At 39.5% G+C, this 12,433-nt stretch overlaps 1 protein-coding gene across 1 annotated transcript; it reads right to left on the bottom strand.

The window, feature by feature from the left end:
• Positions 1-816: 816 nt before the first annotated feature.
• Positions 817-5,869, bottom strand: LOC121943443 (uncharacterized). Its single transcript, XM_042486968.2, has 2 exons — positions 5,659-5,869; positions 817-3,278 (listed from the first exon to the last, which is right to left on the bottom strand). The coding sequence occupies exon 2, from the start codon at positions 3,268-3,270 to the stop codon at positions 1,405-1,407; it is 1,866 nt and encodes a 621-aa protein (XP_042342902.2). The 5' UTR covers positions 3,271-3,278; positions 5,659-5,869; the 3' UTR covers positions 817-1,404.
• Between the last annotated feature and the right edge of the window lie 6,564 nt (positions 5,870-12,433).

A 12,433-nucleotide genomic window follows, 5' to 3' on the forward strand; every position in this document is an offset into this window, starting at 1 on the left:
ATGCAAAATGACGTAACTCTTGGATTTTACAGTTGGAAATGAGTGAGAATTGTTGGATTCATTTAAAGGTCATATATTGACAGAAATGAAATATAGACTAATATAAAAAGTATCGTAGTATAGTTTTCTTTAGTATATAATCACCTGAAAATAAGAATCATTATGTTTTTGTTACCTTGGAATTTTTATCTTTATACATTGTGGATGCTCCAACATTTTCGTATCCCAATTTCTCAAATACCACTACTTCGACATCACTGACAAAGTGGCGGTATTTGAAGAGTTGGGAGTGAAATTGTGCTGGATTTTCATAGATGGAGATTGTGATGCTGCACTGCCACATTTCTACAGCAGTGCACAGAATGGACAAACCAAGCACTGGTTCGAGATAGGACCATTTGCGTTTTCGAATCTTCATGTCTGCCTCCATAGTTCGCCACCCCTCCAAAGACAGTGATAGAGAAACACTGATATGTAATGTGAAACTGCTTTATTCATTGTTTTTACGTGTTTTAATCACCTGGTCCATTTGTGTTGGAGAGGTAGAGAACTCTGCAGATAATTCAGCTCACGGTAAAAACCTCCTGAACAACACTGAACAAATTTTAACCGAGAGAAGTTTCAGCTGGTTGCAATCTCCAATCCTCACCACTAGATGCCACTAAATCCCCCTAAATCTTGCACACTGTTCCTTCAATAAGAAAGTCTGACCCATAGCTTAAAGTAAATTACAATAAATCTTACTTACTCAGTGCTTTAGACAGTTGCAACACACTTGATGCTGAGAAAATGCATGAAAAGAAAAGAAGATCACTGTAGGCTATAACAATCTCTTTTTATTCTCTATTCCGAACAATCAATTTAAAATGAGCAGTCCTCACAGGTACCATTATTATAAAAGGCCAAAACATTTATGTCATGTCTCTGCATATAGTTATAGAAAGGATAAATGACATTCTAAATCAGATAATATACTAATGACGAATGCTGTTCCAATAAACCACTTTCTAATATTCGGGCTCACACACAAAGACAGATTTATTCATTCGTTAATATCATATTTGCTGTCCAGTATTTTTTGCTCTGCTGTGCAGTTTCACTGTATGTCTGCGCTCAACCTCCAATTCCAAATTCAAGTCTCCTCTCTGCACTTATGTCTCACTTACTTTCTCTCTCTCAGTCTCTCTCTTTCTGTCTCTCTCTGTCTCTTTCTATCCTCAAGTGGTTGCATTTCATTTTTGGTTACTCAAAAGAAAACATCCTTTTGCCTGAGTCACCACGATAGACATTGCGGTGGTTACAGCATTCCAGAAAGCCTAGCTGTGTTTCTGATACCTTGATGGCTTTCTCGCACCATCTGAGGATTAAACTGAATTCACATTGATTAGAAAGATGGCTTCTTTTTCAGACAGCCTGGGTGACCTCAGTGCTGAGACCGTCTGCCAAGTCGGAGACTGCATCTGGAACTTCATTGACATCACCACCCAGATTCACCTCCTTTTTCAGTTCAAAGTCACTCTGCTCCTTGATAGGCGTCTCCTCAGGCTTTTCATCACCATTAACACATTCCTCTGTCTCTGTGGCAGCAGAATCTGCACACTCTCCATTCACAGCTGGGAGTGCATCTACTTCTGCCACATCCTCTGTAACAGGAGAGCTCTCAATATCTCCATTTTCCATCTTGCTTTCAACCTCAGCCTCTGGGCAAGGCATCTCTTCCACAGAGGCCTCAGCTACCTCTTCAGACTCAGCGGTAATTTCGCAGGCAGAGATAGACTCTGAGATGACAATCTCAGGGACGGGTTCTGCTGCTTCTGGCTCAGCTGCCGCCTCAGTGGCGGAGGCTTCTGTTGTAGCAGACTCCTCCTCTACAGGCTGATCTTCAGTGGGGAGCTCATCTGCTGCACTCCCCAAAACCTCAGGTGCTTCTGCTTCCACATTCTCATGTTCAGTAACATTGGCTGTGGCTGCAACTGGTTCTGGCTCAACTTCTTCTACTTTTGCTGCAGATTCTAATGCATCAGCCACTGGTTCTGGTTCGGGCTCTAGTACCTGCTCCGGTTCTGGCTCTGGTGATTGTTCAAGCTCTGGCTCTGGTGCTTGCTCTTGTACGGGTTCTGGCTTGGGTGCTTCCTCGGATTCTAGCTCTGGTTCTGGCTCTGGTTCTTGCTCTGGCTCTGCCTCAAGCTCTGCTGCTGGCTCTGGCTCAGTGGTTTGCTCTGGTTCTGGGGCTTGCTCCAGCACTGGCTCTGCAACTAGCTCAGCCACTGGCTCTGGTTCATGGACAGCAGCAGGAACCACTGTCTCCTCCACAGTGGCCTCTGGCTCAATAACAGTCTCTGGGATGGGCTCTGGCTCTTGGTCCTTGGGTGCTTCCTCAGTGCTGGCAGAAACCTCTGACTCTGACACAGATACCACAGCTAGAGCAGGTTCTTCTGCAGGAGCCTCTTCGGGTGCAGCTGCAGACTCAGGTTCAACCTCACTTGGCACTGGTTCTTCTGGTGCTGCTAGAGCCACTGGGAGCTCAACTGGAGCTTGTTCCTCGACTGGAGCTTGTTCTTCAACTACTGGGGCCGGATCTACTGCTGCAGGAGTTGGTTCCTCTGCTGCTGGAACAGATTCTTGCGCAGCTACGACTGGTTCCTCTACTGGTGCCACTGGTTCTTCTGCTACTGGAGCTCCCTTCTCTGCTGCCGCAGGTGGTTCCTCCACTGGAGCTGCCTTCTCTTCTGCCGCAGGTGGTTCCTCCACTGGAGCTGCCTTCTCTTCTGCCGCAGGTGGTTCCTCCACTGGAGCTGCCTTCTCTGCTGCCGCAGGTGGTTCCTCGACTGGAGCTGCCTTCTCTGCTGCCGCAGGTGGTTCCTCTACTGGAGCTGCCTTCTCTTCTGCTGCAGGTGGTTCCTCCACTGGAGCTGCCTTCTCTGCTGCCGCAGGTGGTTCCTCTACTGGGGCTGCCTTCTCTTCTGCCGCAGGTGGTTCCTCTACTGGAGCTGCCTTCTCTTCTGCTGCAGGTGGTTCTTCTACTGGAGCTGCCTCTACTGGAGCTGGCTCCTCTGGAGGTGCAGATTTGGGTTCTTCTGGAGCTTTTACAGATTCAGTTACTGCTGCTACAGCAGACTCCACAGCTTGCTCCACCACATTGCTTGCCTCAGCTTTCACCTCAGCTTCTGTGGGTGCCTCCGCTTTAGCCGGCGTTGCAGTCCCATCCTTTGTCTCTTTGGGGTCACTCACATCATATCCCTTTCTCTTCTTGCTCAGTTTGCCTCCCATGGTTTCACCTAGAAACAAGTTGATGAAAGTGCCTTTTAATAAACAGTAAGAGATACAAAAATGAATGTTTAAAACAACTAAATTGTTCTGCAATATCTTGTTTGGGAATATATATGTTATAAACATTCAAAACATTTTAAAGACAGTTTGATACCTACAGGGAATTTCCAGTTTCCAGTTCATCTCAAATGAATAGGGTCAAAATCCATGCCAACACAAAAACATGCAAACTCACTAAAAGGTCACAGCTGTCTGACTTCAAACCCAGGAAGTTGGCTTCATGATGCAACAATGCTAACCACTGAACCACTATACCACACAAGAACAGAGGTAGTCCTACTTTCATTAAGTAATTAAAATTTATACATCTCACGTGAACATTAGGAATGTTTTTTGTCATACTTTCTGAAATGCAGCCTGGGTTTGACTTAAATTCTTTCAAATGTAAAACAGTGTTCTGTCAGAAAGGCGAATGGAGAGAAATCTATTGTTTAGAAGTGAACTAGAAGTTCAATTAGGAAACTGCTCTCTGCCAAGCAAAGTTTGGCTAGAAAACAAATGTAAATGCATGGGAACCTTACAGAGATCAGACAACTCCACAGACTCGCTACCCTTTCAGGAATGCTGGGTAAGGCTCGGTGCCAAATGAGCCCACAACTCTGAGTTGAACATCTATGATGTAGACATAAAACTATTCCTCTCTCAGTATGACAAACTACATTATAATGTAGCATCTCACAAGACACATAATTTAGATCCTGCAATTACATTCACATGCAAGGAATGAATTATAAAGCTGGATTTTCTTTTTAAACTACAGATGAGTGTAAAACATGAGACTGGCACATTCTGTTAATACAGCACGTAGTACTACTATACTTCTTTGTGTGAATGTGTCAGCTCTGTCGTGGCTATAGAGGAACAGTCAGGGATTGCAACATAATGCTACTTCCTTTTAGTGACAGAATAGAGAACTGGAAGTTCAACTTTATCTTACTGATGGTGTTTCAGCTGACCCTAAACAAATCCACCTGTTTCAAGATGAGACAGCCCATGCTTCTGCAGAATAGAAATTACAGGTTTATATTACATTCCTATTCAATCCCAGTCTGATCATTTCATCAGCCTGTATCGGCCTGACAGACGATATTCCAAGGAAAGCTGGAAATTTATGGTTTTTTTTTATGTCCAACATAACACAATTGGAGATTTTACCCTGCAGGGCACAATGTGGGTACGACAATCTGGGAACTGTCCATAGTGCTGCAATGGAGGAATTAAGACAGGATGCGCCATTCACCACGATAGGATATGCTGCACATCTGTTACACCAATTTACAGTAAAATGAACAGTACAATCACTATATCTGCTTTTACACCAACAATTCTGCCTTTTTTCCCTTTTTTTTACCTAGGTCTTGCCAATAATGATACAATATTATGTGGTTGAATTCATATTGCCTATTTTTTCACCAAAACACTCTTGATGTCTCCGGCCTCCAAATCAGACAAAGCAATAATGTAGCCTACAGTTTGGGGATAAACCTTATATTTTGACCTCAAATCATTCTGGATTTGCAGTGACATGTTTTTCAAGCCCATTTCTGAGAAAATGCGAAAAACCAAATGTACAGTGGACACAAAGCTTTAAGCACAGCAGAAAGATAAAGAAGGCAGGGCAGCATGTGCCGGCCGGTAACAAAGGATGGGGATCCCTCACCAACAGATACTCACTGACAAAAGTAATGGGCTGGGCTAAATTGGCAGCAAACGCTGATGCTAATCTGCACTGGTGTAATATATACGCCTAGGCTACCATAAAGAAGAATTACACCATACACTGCACACTTGAGTGATAAAAGCTGAAGAGGGGTCTCCATCCCCCATTTCAACCCTCCCACCCACCGCTGCTTCTCTCAGCTGCTCTGCCCTTTTTGTTCACGAGCATTTGAAAATGTCGGACACACCAAAGAAAACCAGCACAATAACGCTTCAATTCACTAGAAACACACCAACTTCATAACTTTGTTTGCGCTTTTCTTTATTCTAGGTGTTTTTTTAATCGCTTGGCCTACTTTTAAAAAAGCGCTGCTGCCTGAGAAGACGCACTAAATCAAATTCGACCGCTGAGGACGAGGAAAAAAAAGAAGAAAGAAAAAATCCTGCCTTAAAAATAACAGCCTTGAATTGTACAAATTTGCATAATGGGAAAAAGCCAAAGAGAGAGAGAGAGAGAGAACAATGGGTGAGCTGCAGCTCAGAGGCATCTTTCCTTCTTACTCACTTTTTTCTTTCTTTCTTTTCACCCACAAAACACAAATTCTACACATGTTGCAAATAAAACATAAAACATAAGACAAATTAAATAATATTAATAATGAGACCAACCTGTGTTTGTAGTGAGAGATCAGTTGGACTTCTTTTCCAGGCTCCGGCTGGATGTGATAATGGAGGTAAACCTTTGGAGTGACAGCTGCAGATTCCGCCCCTGCTCTGCTCTCCGAGGTGCAGTGTGGGACTGTGTTGTAACTGAGGAGTGCCCTCTCACAGTTTTCTAGACATCTGTCGCTATCACAATCCAGCCTACCCCACTACTGCTCCGTCTGCAATTTATACGCTCCCAATCTTTAACCCCTCCTCTCCCGAACACACCCACTCCGCTGCACAGGGCTCATTTCTCTGTTGTGTAAATACATCTGCCGAATGAAGGTGATTGTGCGCAAACCGGTGCAGTTTCACTTTGTAAAATTTTTATTTCTTCTCTGCTCTGGCTTTGCCAAATAAATAATGATATAGGATTCATGTACTCTCCCTCCCCACAGGAGTATTACTAAAATATAAATTATGCATGGGAGGCATTATGGCAGTGATACCACTTGTGCAGCACAAACACACACTAATCTCCATAGACAATTACAGTGATTCCTTGGTGGGTTTTTTTATTCTTTTTTTTCTGCTGTTACATGTGTGCTCATCCCTACTTGCGTCATACACAGTAATTACGACAAGAAGCATAACATGTTTACAGGCATTCTGGGAGAATTGCAAAGCAATCCGCTTTTATTTGCTTTTAACGTGCTATATTGAATTAATATATGTAAAATGATGTTTACCCTCAGTGCTGTAAAGTGGCTAACTACATTTACTCAAGTACTGTACTTATGTACAAATTTGAGGTGCTTGTACTTTACTTGAGTACTTTCTTTTCATATCACGTAATACTTTTACTCCATTACATCTTTGGGGGAAATGTTGCGCTTTTTACTTTTTACAAAATTTATCTGACAGTTTTGCTTAATTTGCATAAAAAACACAAGGAGTGTTTCTAAAATATGATGTTTTGTTATTTAACAAATTACCTAACTCTTTATTTAAGTACAGCTGTGATGATTAGTTTCTTGATCGATCAGTTGATTGACAGAAAATTAATTGCCAACTATTTTGATAAACATTGAAGTTTTTGCATAAAGACTTTTAGTTTTTGGGAGGTGTTTCTGATTATTATTATTTTTAATTTTTTTTTGTTTTTATGGTGGTTTATTTTCCATTTATCTTCTTATTTCAAGATTTTAGGATTTCTTGTCTTTTTTTAAGATTTTTTTCCCTAATTTTGAGTTGGGTGTTTTGTTTGTTTTGGTTTTTCTGCATTTGGTACACTTACTTTTAAAAGTTTGAGTACTTTTTCTTGAATATACTGCTTTTACATAAGTAAAATTTCAATGCGGGACTTTAACTTGTTGCAGAGTACTTTTACAATGTGGTATTAGTGTTTTTAATTAAGTAAAGGATCTGAGCACTTCTTTCACCACTGTTTAGACTTAGACTTAGACTTAGACGACTTTATTGATCCCCGGAGGGAAATTTAGTTGTCACAGCAGCTTGGCATGTAAGACATACAGAGACATACACAGAAAAATAAGAAGAATAATAGAAGATAGAAATAAACATAAATATATAAAAATAGAATAAATTGAATGCTGAGGTAGTGCAAATGCAGTAGTAAGGTGCAATCTGATGATGGTAAGGATACACATGAGCATGGTAATGATGACAGCAGAATAAGGGGAATATGTAGAGGTGTACATATAATACTAATAATGGTAATAACATCAGTTTGAAGGCATCGCACACATAATAGTAGTGATAGTATTAATAATAGTAGTAATAATAATAATAATAGTAGTAATAATATCCATAATATTAATATTAATAATAGTATCAGCATCATGACATTAGCACTTGACATTTTTATGTCTGATGACCAATGTTGTGTATAATGTAATATAATAATAATAATGATAGAATAATAATAATGGTATATATATATATATATATATATATATATATATATATATATATATATATATATATATATAGTGATGTATAATATAATATTTATAATACAATACAGGCGACGATCCGATGTTATATATTTGTACATATATATACATGATATGCATACACACATACTGCAGTCTGTACTGTTTGGATGTGGAGTGACAGAGTTTAGTCCAGTTCAGTGACAGTGACCACAGGTCTGACAGAGGTGGATGTGTTGAACAGTCTGATGGCAGCAGGCAGGAATGATTTCCTGTATCGCTCCCTCAGACAGCGGGGTTGGAGGAGTCTGTTGCTGAAGCTACTCTTTATTCTTGAGCCATGAAAACTACATAAACATCAATCTTTGGATCAATGTGTGCTTCTGAATATATAATCACAATCATGTGACATTATAGATAGGTCTGCATTCAGGAACACAACAGGTTGTCGTGAGTGTTTCGTGCTATCCCATGCCTGGCTTTAAATGAATATAAGGTTCTTGTCAGGGTTGTTAAGAGGACCAAAAATTCACTCTGAATAGTGCCAAGTATTCTGATGCATTGCGCCTCTTTGCTATTTGCCTTCCATGTGTTAATGGAACAAGGTGGTCCGGGTGAGACTTAATGAAATTCAACAACTGACCCTTCAGGTGAACGTGGTGTCTTCTTTAACAGTTTGACCCAGCATGCCTTTGCAACACACTGAGAACCAATGATAATGATCAGATATAGAGTTGGGGAATAACAGACTTGCATTTTTTCTCCAGCAAAACAAATATAAATTTACAATAAGTATGAAGTGCTCTTAGCAGTCAATCACCTCATGTAATCCAATTTAAACTGCTATAATTTAATTTTATCAGTATCTTCACATCTCTCCCAGCTGCAGTCCACTCATTTCCACTTGCAAATAAAGGTGAGATTGGCTTTTTCCCCTGATCATTCACACAAACTCATTTTCCTTTACAGTTTGCCTCAGTGAAACTGCACAAAAGGCATTACAAATCTCACAACAATGGGCCTGACGGTCTGATTACATCACTTAAAAATCAACAACCTGGGTTTCAATGAGAAAAGCGCTTTGGAAAGAAGCCAAACTGGTTTTTTAGTCCTTGTTTAAGCCTAGATGAGAGGGATTTTTAAGGAGATTTAATGCAATTAAAACAATAGTTGCTACCTGTCATAGATAGAGTATACATTCAACAGGCAATAAAGCAAGAAATACTGTGTCTCAGTGCATGTGCCACAGTAAATGTGTAAAATTTCATGTTTTATTAACATTATAGTATATACTCTATACTAGATGTTGTCCTTGTGGATGTGACGATTTTGGGAGTTGGTAGAGGGACTTTCTTGTTATCTCTTCTTTCGCCCTCTTGTGTTTTTCTCATGCAGGGATCTTTAAGTAAATACATTTATCGCTCATGTTTCACATGTAGTAATACCAAACAGGGAGTATTATTGAGGAGACAGCACACTCTCCTGTTACAAGAGCTCATTGCACAACAAAGCAGCTATAGAGAAAACCTATTTTATATGGAGATAATAATCTACACAATCAACATTTTAGATGTAAAAATGACACAATTTTAATGTTTTATACAAACATCTAGTTACATTAAAAAATTGTGAAATGTGCATATCAGATTGTGTACAACAACAAGTTTTTCCCAAACATGGAAATACCTACAAAAACAAACAAAGAAACCTGACTGTCACAGAGATACTAGAAAAATAAGAAATGTCTTATTTAGTTGATCTTGTTAGATCTATTTCTTAAACTTTATAAATTTAAAAACTAAACTGTACTATTTAAACATGTACCATTAGTATTATTTGCCTTTTTTCTGCCACAAAGTTTTAGTTCCCCTTCTGTTGAAGAAAAAAAAAGGGAAACTTATATCCATCTTGTTTGTTTTCCCTGCTGGCAGCAGAGCTAAACAGTGACAAAGGGGCAGCAAAGGCTGAGTTTCACATGATGCAAAAGCTCTGGAATGCATTCCCATGAGTATAACCACCACTGCAGCCAACTGCGCTGCTCCACATAGACAGAGGACTCACAGACATATCAAGGGGAGGCCTTGGAAACCCCCCAGAGTTTTCATGAAAATATCCAAAGCTCATCTGTCTGCAAGTCCTGGCCCTTTTGGCCTGGACTGACCCACAAACTGAAGAGACGGAGAAATAAAGAAACAGGTGTTGGGTGCTACAACATGCTACAATTTTATATCTTAGTGCATGCAGGAATGTGCAATTATTGCTGGGGTCGCAGGGGCTTTCCCAGTGCAAGGGAGGCTATAACGTGGACAGGTTAATGTATTTAATGAATACATGAATTAACTAATAACATAATTTCATCCTCTCAAAATGTATCTTCATAATTAATGTTTTCTTCAGAATTGAAGCTCAGTTTCCTAAAGCCATTCAACATGGAGAACTCAAATTATGTTTTTGGCACAATTTTCTCAACATTTTTAAGAAAATCAAATGTTGATTTTGAACATATAGTCTATTACTACTCGTACGTAGGTTGCAGCAACACAAATTGTGGTGAAAATTTTTGAAACATTTATATGTTGTGCTCCTCATAAAAGCCCCCTTTAAAAAAAACGTTAGATGATAACTGTGCTGCATGGCTAAGTTTATCTCGGGGGCATACTGTAGTTCACCACCTGAAAATGTCAGCAGTGCTAACAAGAATACGGTTACACACACAAACCCGATAGGTGAACTGTTACTAGAAATGGAATTATGACACCTGCACACCAACTCAAATCCACTGATAATTATCAACCGATTAGGCCCATCTTAAAACAGTCTGTTCGTTATTAAATTAAAGTTGTGGTTTATGGATTATAGATTTTTCTGCATTTAATTTTAATAGAATTTAATTTGATTTGCCTGACTTGCTGATAGCCACAATGATTTTTGGGCACTATAATAATGATATTACACTTTCATATTGTTTCATCAAGTGTCAGTTTAAATGTTTCAAGTATGCCTATCAGCCTTTTCATGAAAGGGAGAAGAGGTGTGCTAAAAAATGATTTGGTTTTTATATCTACCTATTCAGAGAAACGTGAATAGCACCCTCTACTGGAGATTTCTTTTCAAAACAGTAGTATAACATTGTAAATGCAAAATGATATCCCACAAAGCCTTATTTTGGTATGCTGAAGGCTGGTAAAGATTGTAATTTGAGTTATAACCAAATGTATGATGGTTTTAATTTAATGGGTTCAGTTTCAATTTATTTGACTCATCTTAATGCGAAAACCACTGTAGGTAGACAAAGTTGTTTATTGATAATGTAGTTCCAGAGTAAAAGGCTTGATGTGATTTTCCCTAAAAAAGGGAGTAATGTTTGGACTGATGGTGGCACTGGAGCTGGGCTGGCTGGCACACTCAATTTTTTTTTTCCTTGCAACACTTTTGAATAAATGTTACTGGCCATCTAACACTCGTAGGCGTACTGGAACAATAAACAGCCCAAACAATACTCCTTTTATCATTCTCAGCCCTATTGAAATAACCTTTTTTTGTTGTGCCAAATCAACATCCTTTTATAGTAATATTAGTTCTTGAATTAGTAACAGTAACAGCTGTATCTCCTTCATGGTATGTGTTTATTAGACTGCTGGGCAACCGTGACTCCCCTTCAGAGCCTGTCTCGCTTTTTCGTGCATATAGTGAAGACGAGCAGACAAGCACAGTTATAGACTGTTTTAAATGGGGTGGTGTGTGTGTGTGGGGGTGGGGGGTGGGTGGCCCAACCATTTTCTAATTCACAATAAAAAATAAAGTGATTCACACAGGGGATTGTTTTTGTATTTTTTTGTATACAAAGTGCCAGAGTACACAAAACAGCATCAAAATAGAGCTTGTTAAACAAAAAAGGGCCTGTGGAGGATCCCCCCACTCCCCCTGACAGGGGTCCTAGCCAAGACCCTAAATCCTGGAAATGTCCTACAATCCTGAAAATGCCCTAAATCCAAGAAACATAAATCCTCAATATGTCCTAAAATCCGAGAAATGTCTATAAATCCTGTTAATGCCCTTAAATCTGCAAAATGTCCTAAAATCCCAGAAATATCTATAAATCTTTTAATGCCCTTAAATCTACGAGATGTCCTAAAATCCTAGAAAAGTACAACAATCCTAGAAATGTTCCAAAATCCAAGAACTGTCCTTAAATCCTTGAAAAATCATAAATCCTAGAAATGTCCTAAAATCCTAGAAATGTGTATGTTCAAGCTGCACCCATCTGTGTCCATGCTGAGAACCAGCTTTGCTAGCAGAAGTACAAGTGCATGTGATTCACGAAAGCTGTAATTACACCTAAATGATAGGCTACCTTAAATCACTAACTAAAATAAACAGATTTGAGGTGCTAAAATTGACCAACTTGGAATTGGTCCCATTCTTATCCGTGGAGCATAGCTGGTAAATTTCTAGGATGAAGAATTAAAAGGTTAAATCAACACTGAAAATTGCTATGGGCTATCGGGATGTTGAACTTCTGGTCACAAGTCAAGTGTTGCTATCACACGGTGTTCTCGATCAGCTGTTAAAGGGCAAAAACCTGCATGACATCACTTTTTGGCATGCGGCCAGAAGTGCTTGATGTTTGAATCCACACTTGCGACACAAAAAAATAGTAAAATCCCCCTTTTTATATTTTATTGTCATATACTGTACATATACACTTTTATTACTTTATAATAATTACTAAAGCAAATAAAAACGACTCTTTGCAGCTATTACACCGAACGTCGGTTGTGCAGCGGTGCACCCACAGTCCCGGCGCGACGAAGCGGTGCATGAATGCAACGCACCCTGGGCCG

Source organism: Plectropomus leopardus, chromosome 1 (assembly GCF_026936395.1).
Source record: "Plectropomus leopardus strain MGB_pleo_1.0 chromosome 1, ASM2693639v1, whole genome shotgun sequence".
NCBI classification, from domain to species: Eukaryota; Metazoa; Chordata; class Actinopteri; order Perciformes; family Serranidae; genus Plectropomus; species Plectropomus leopardus.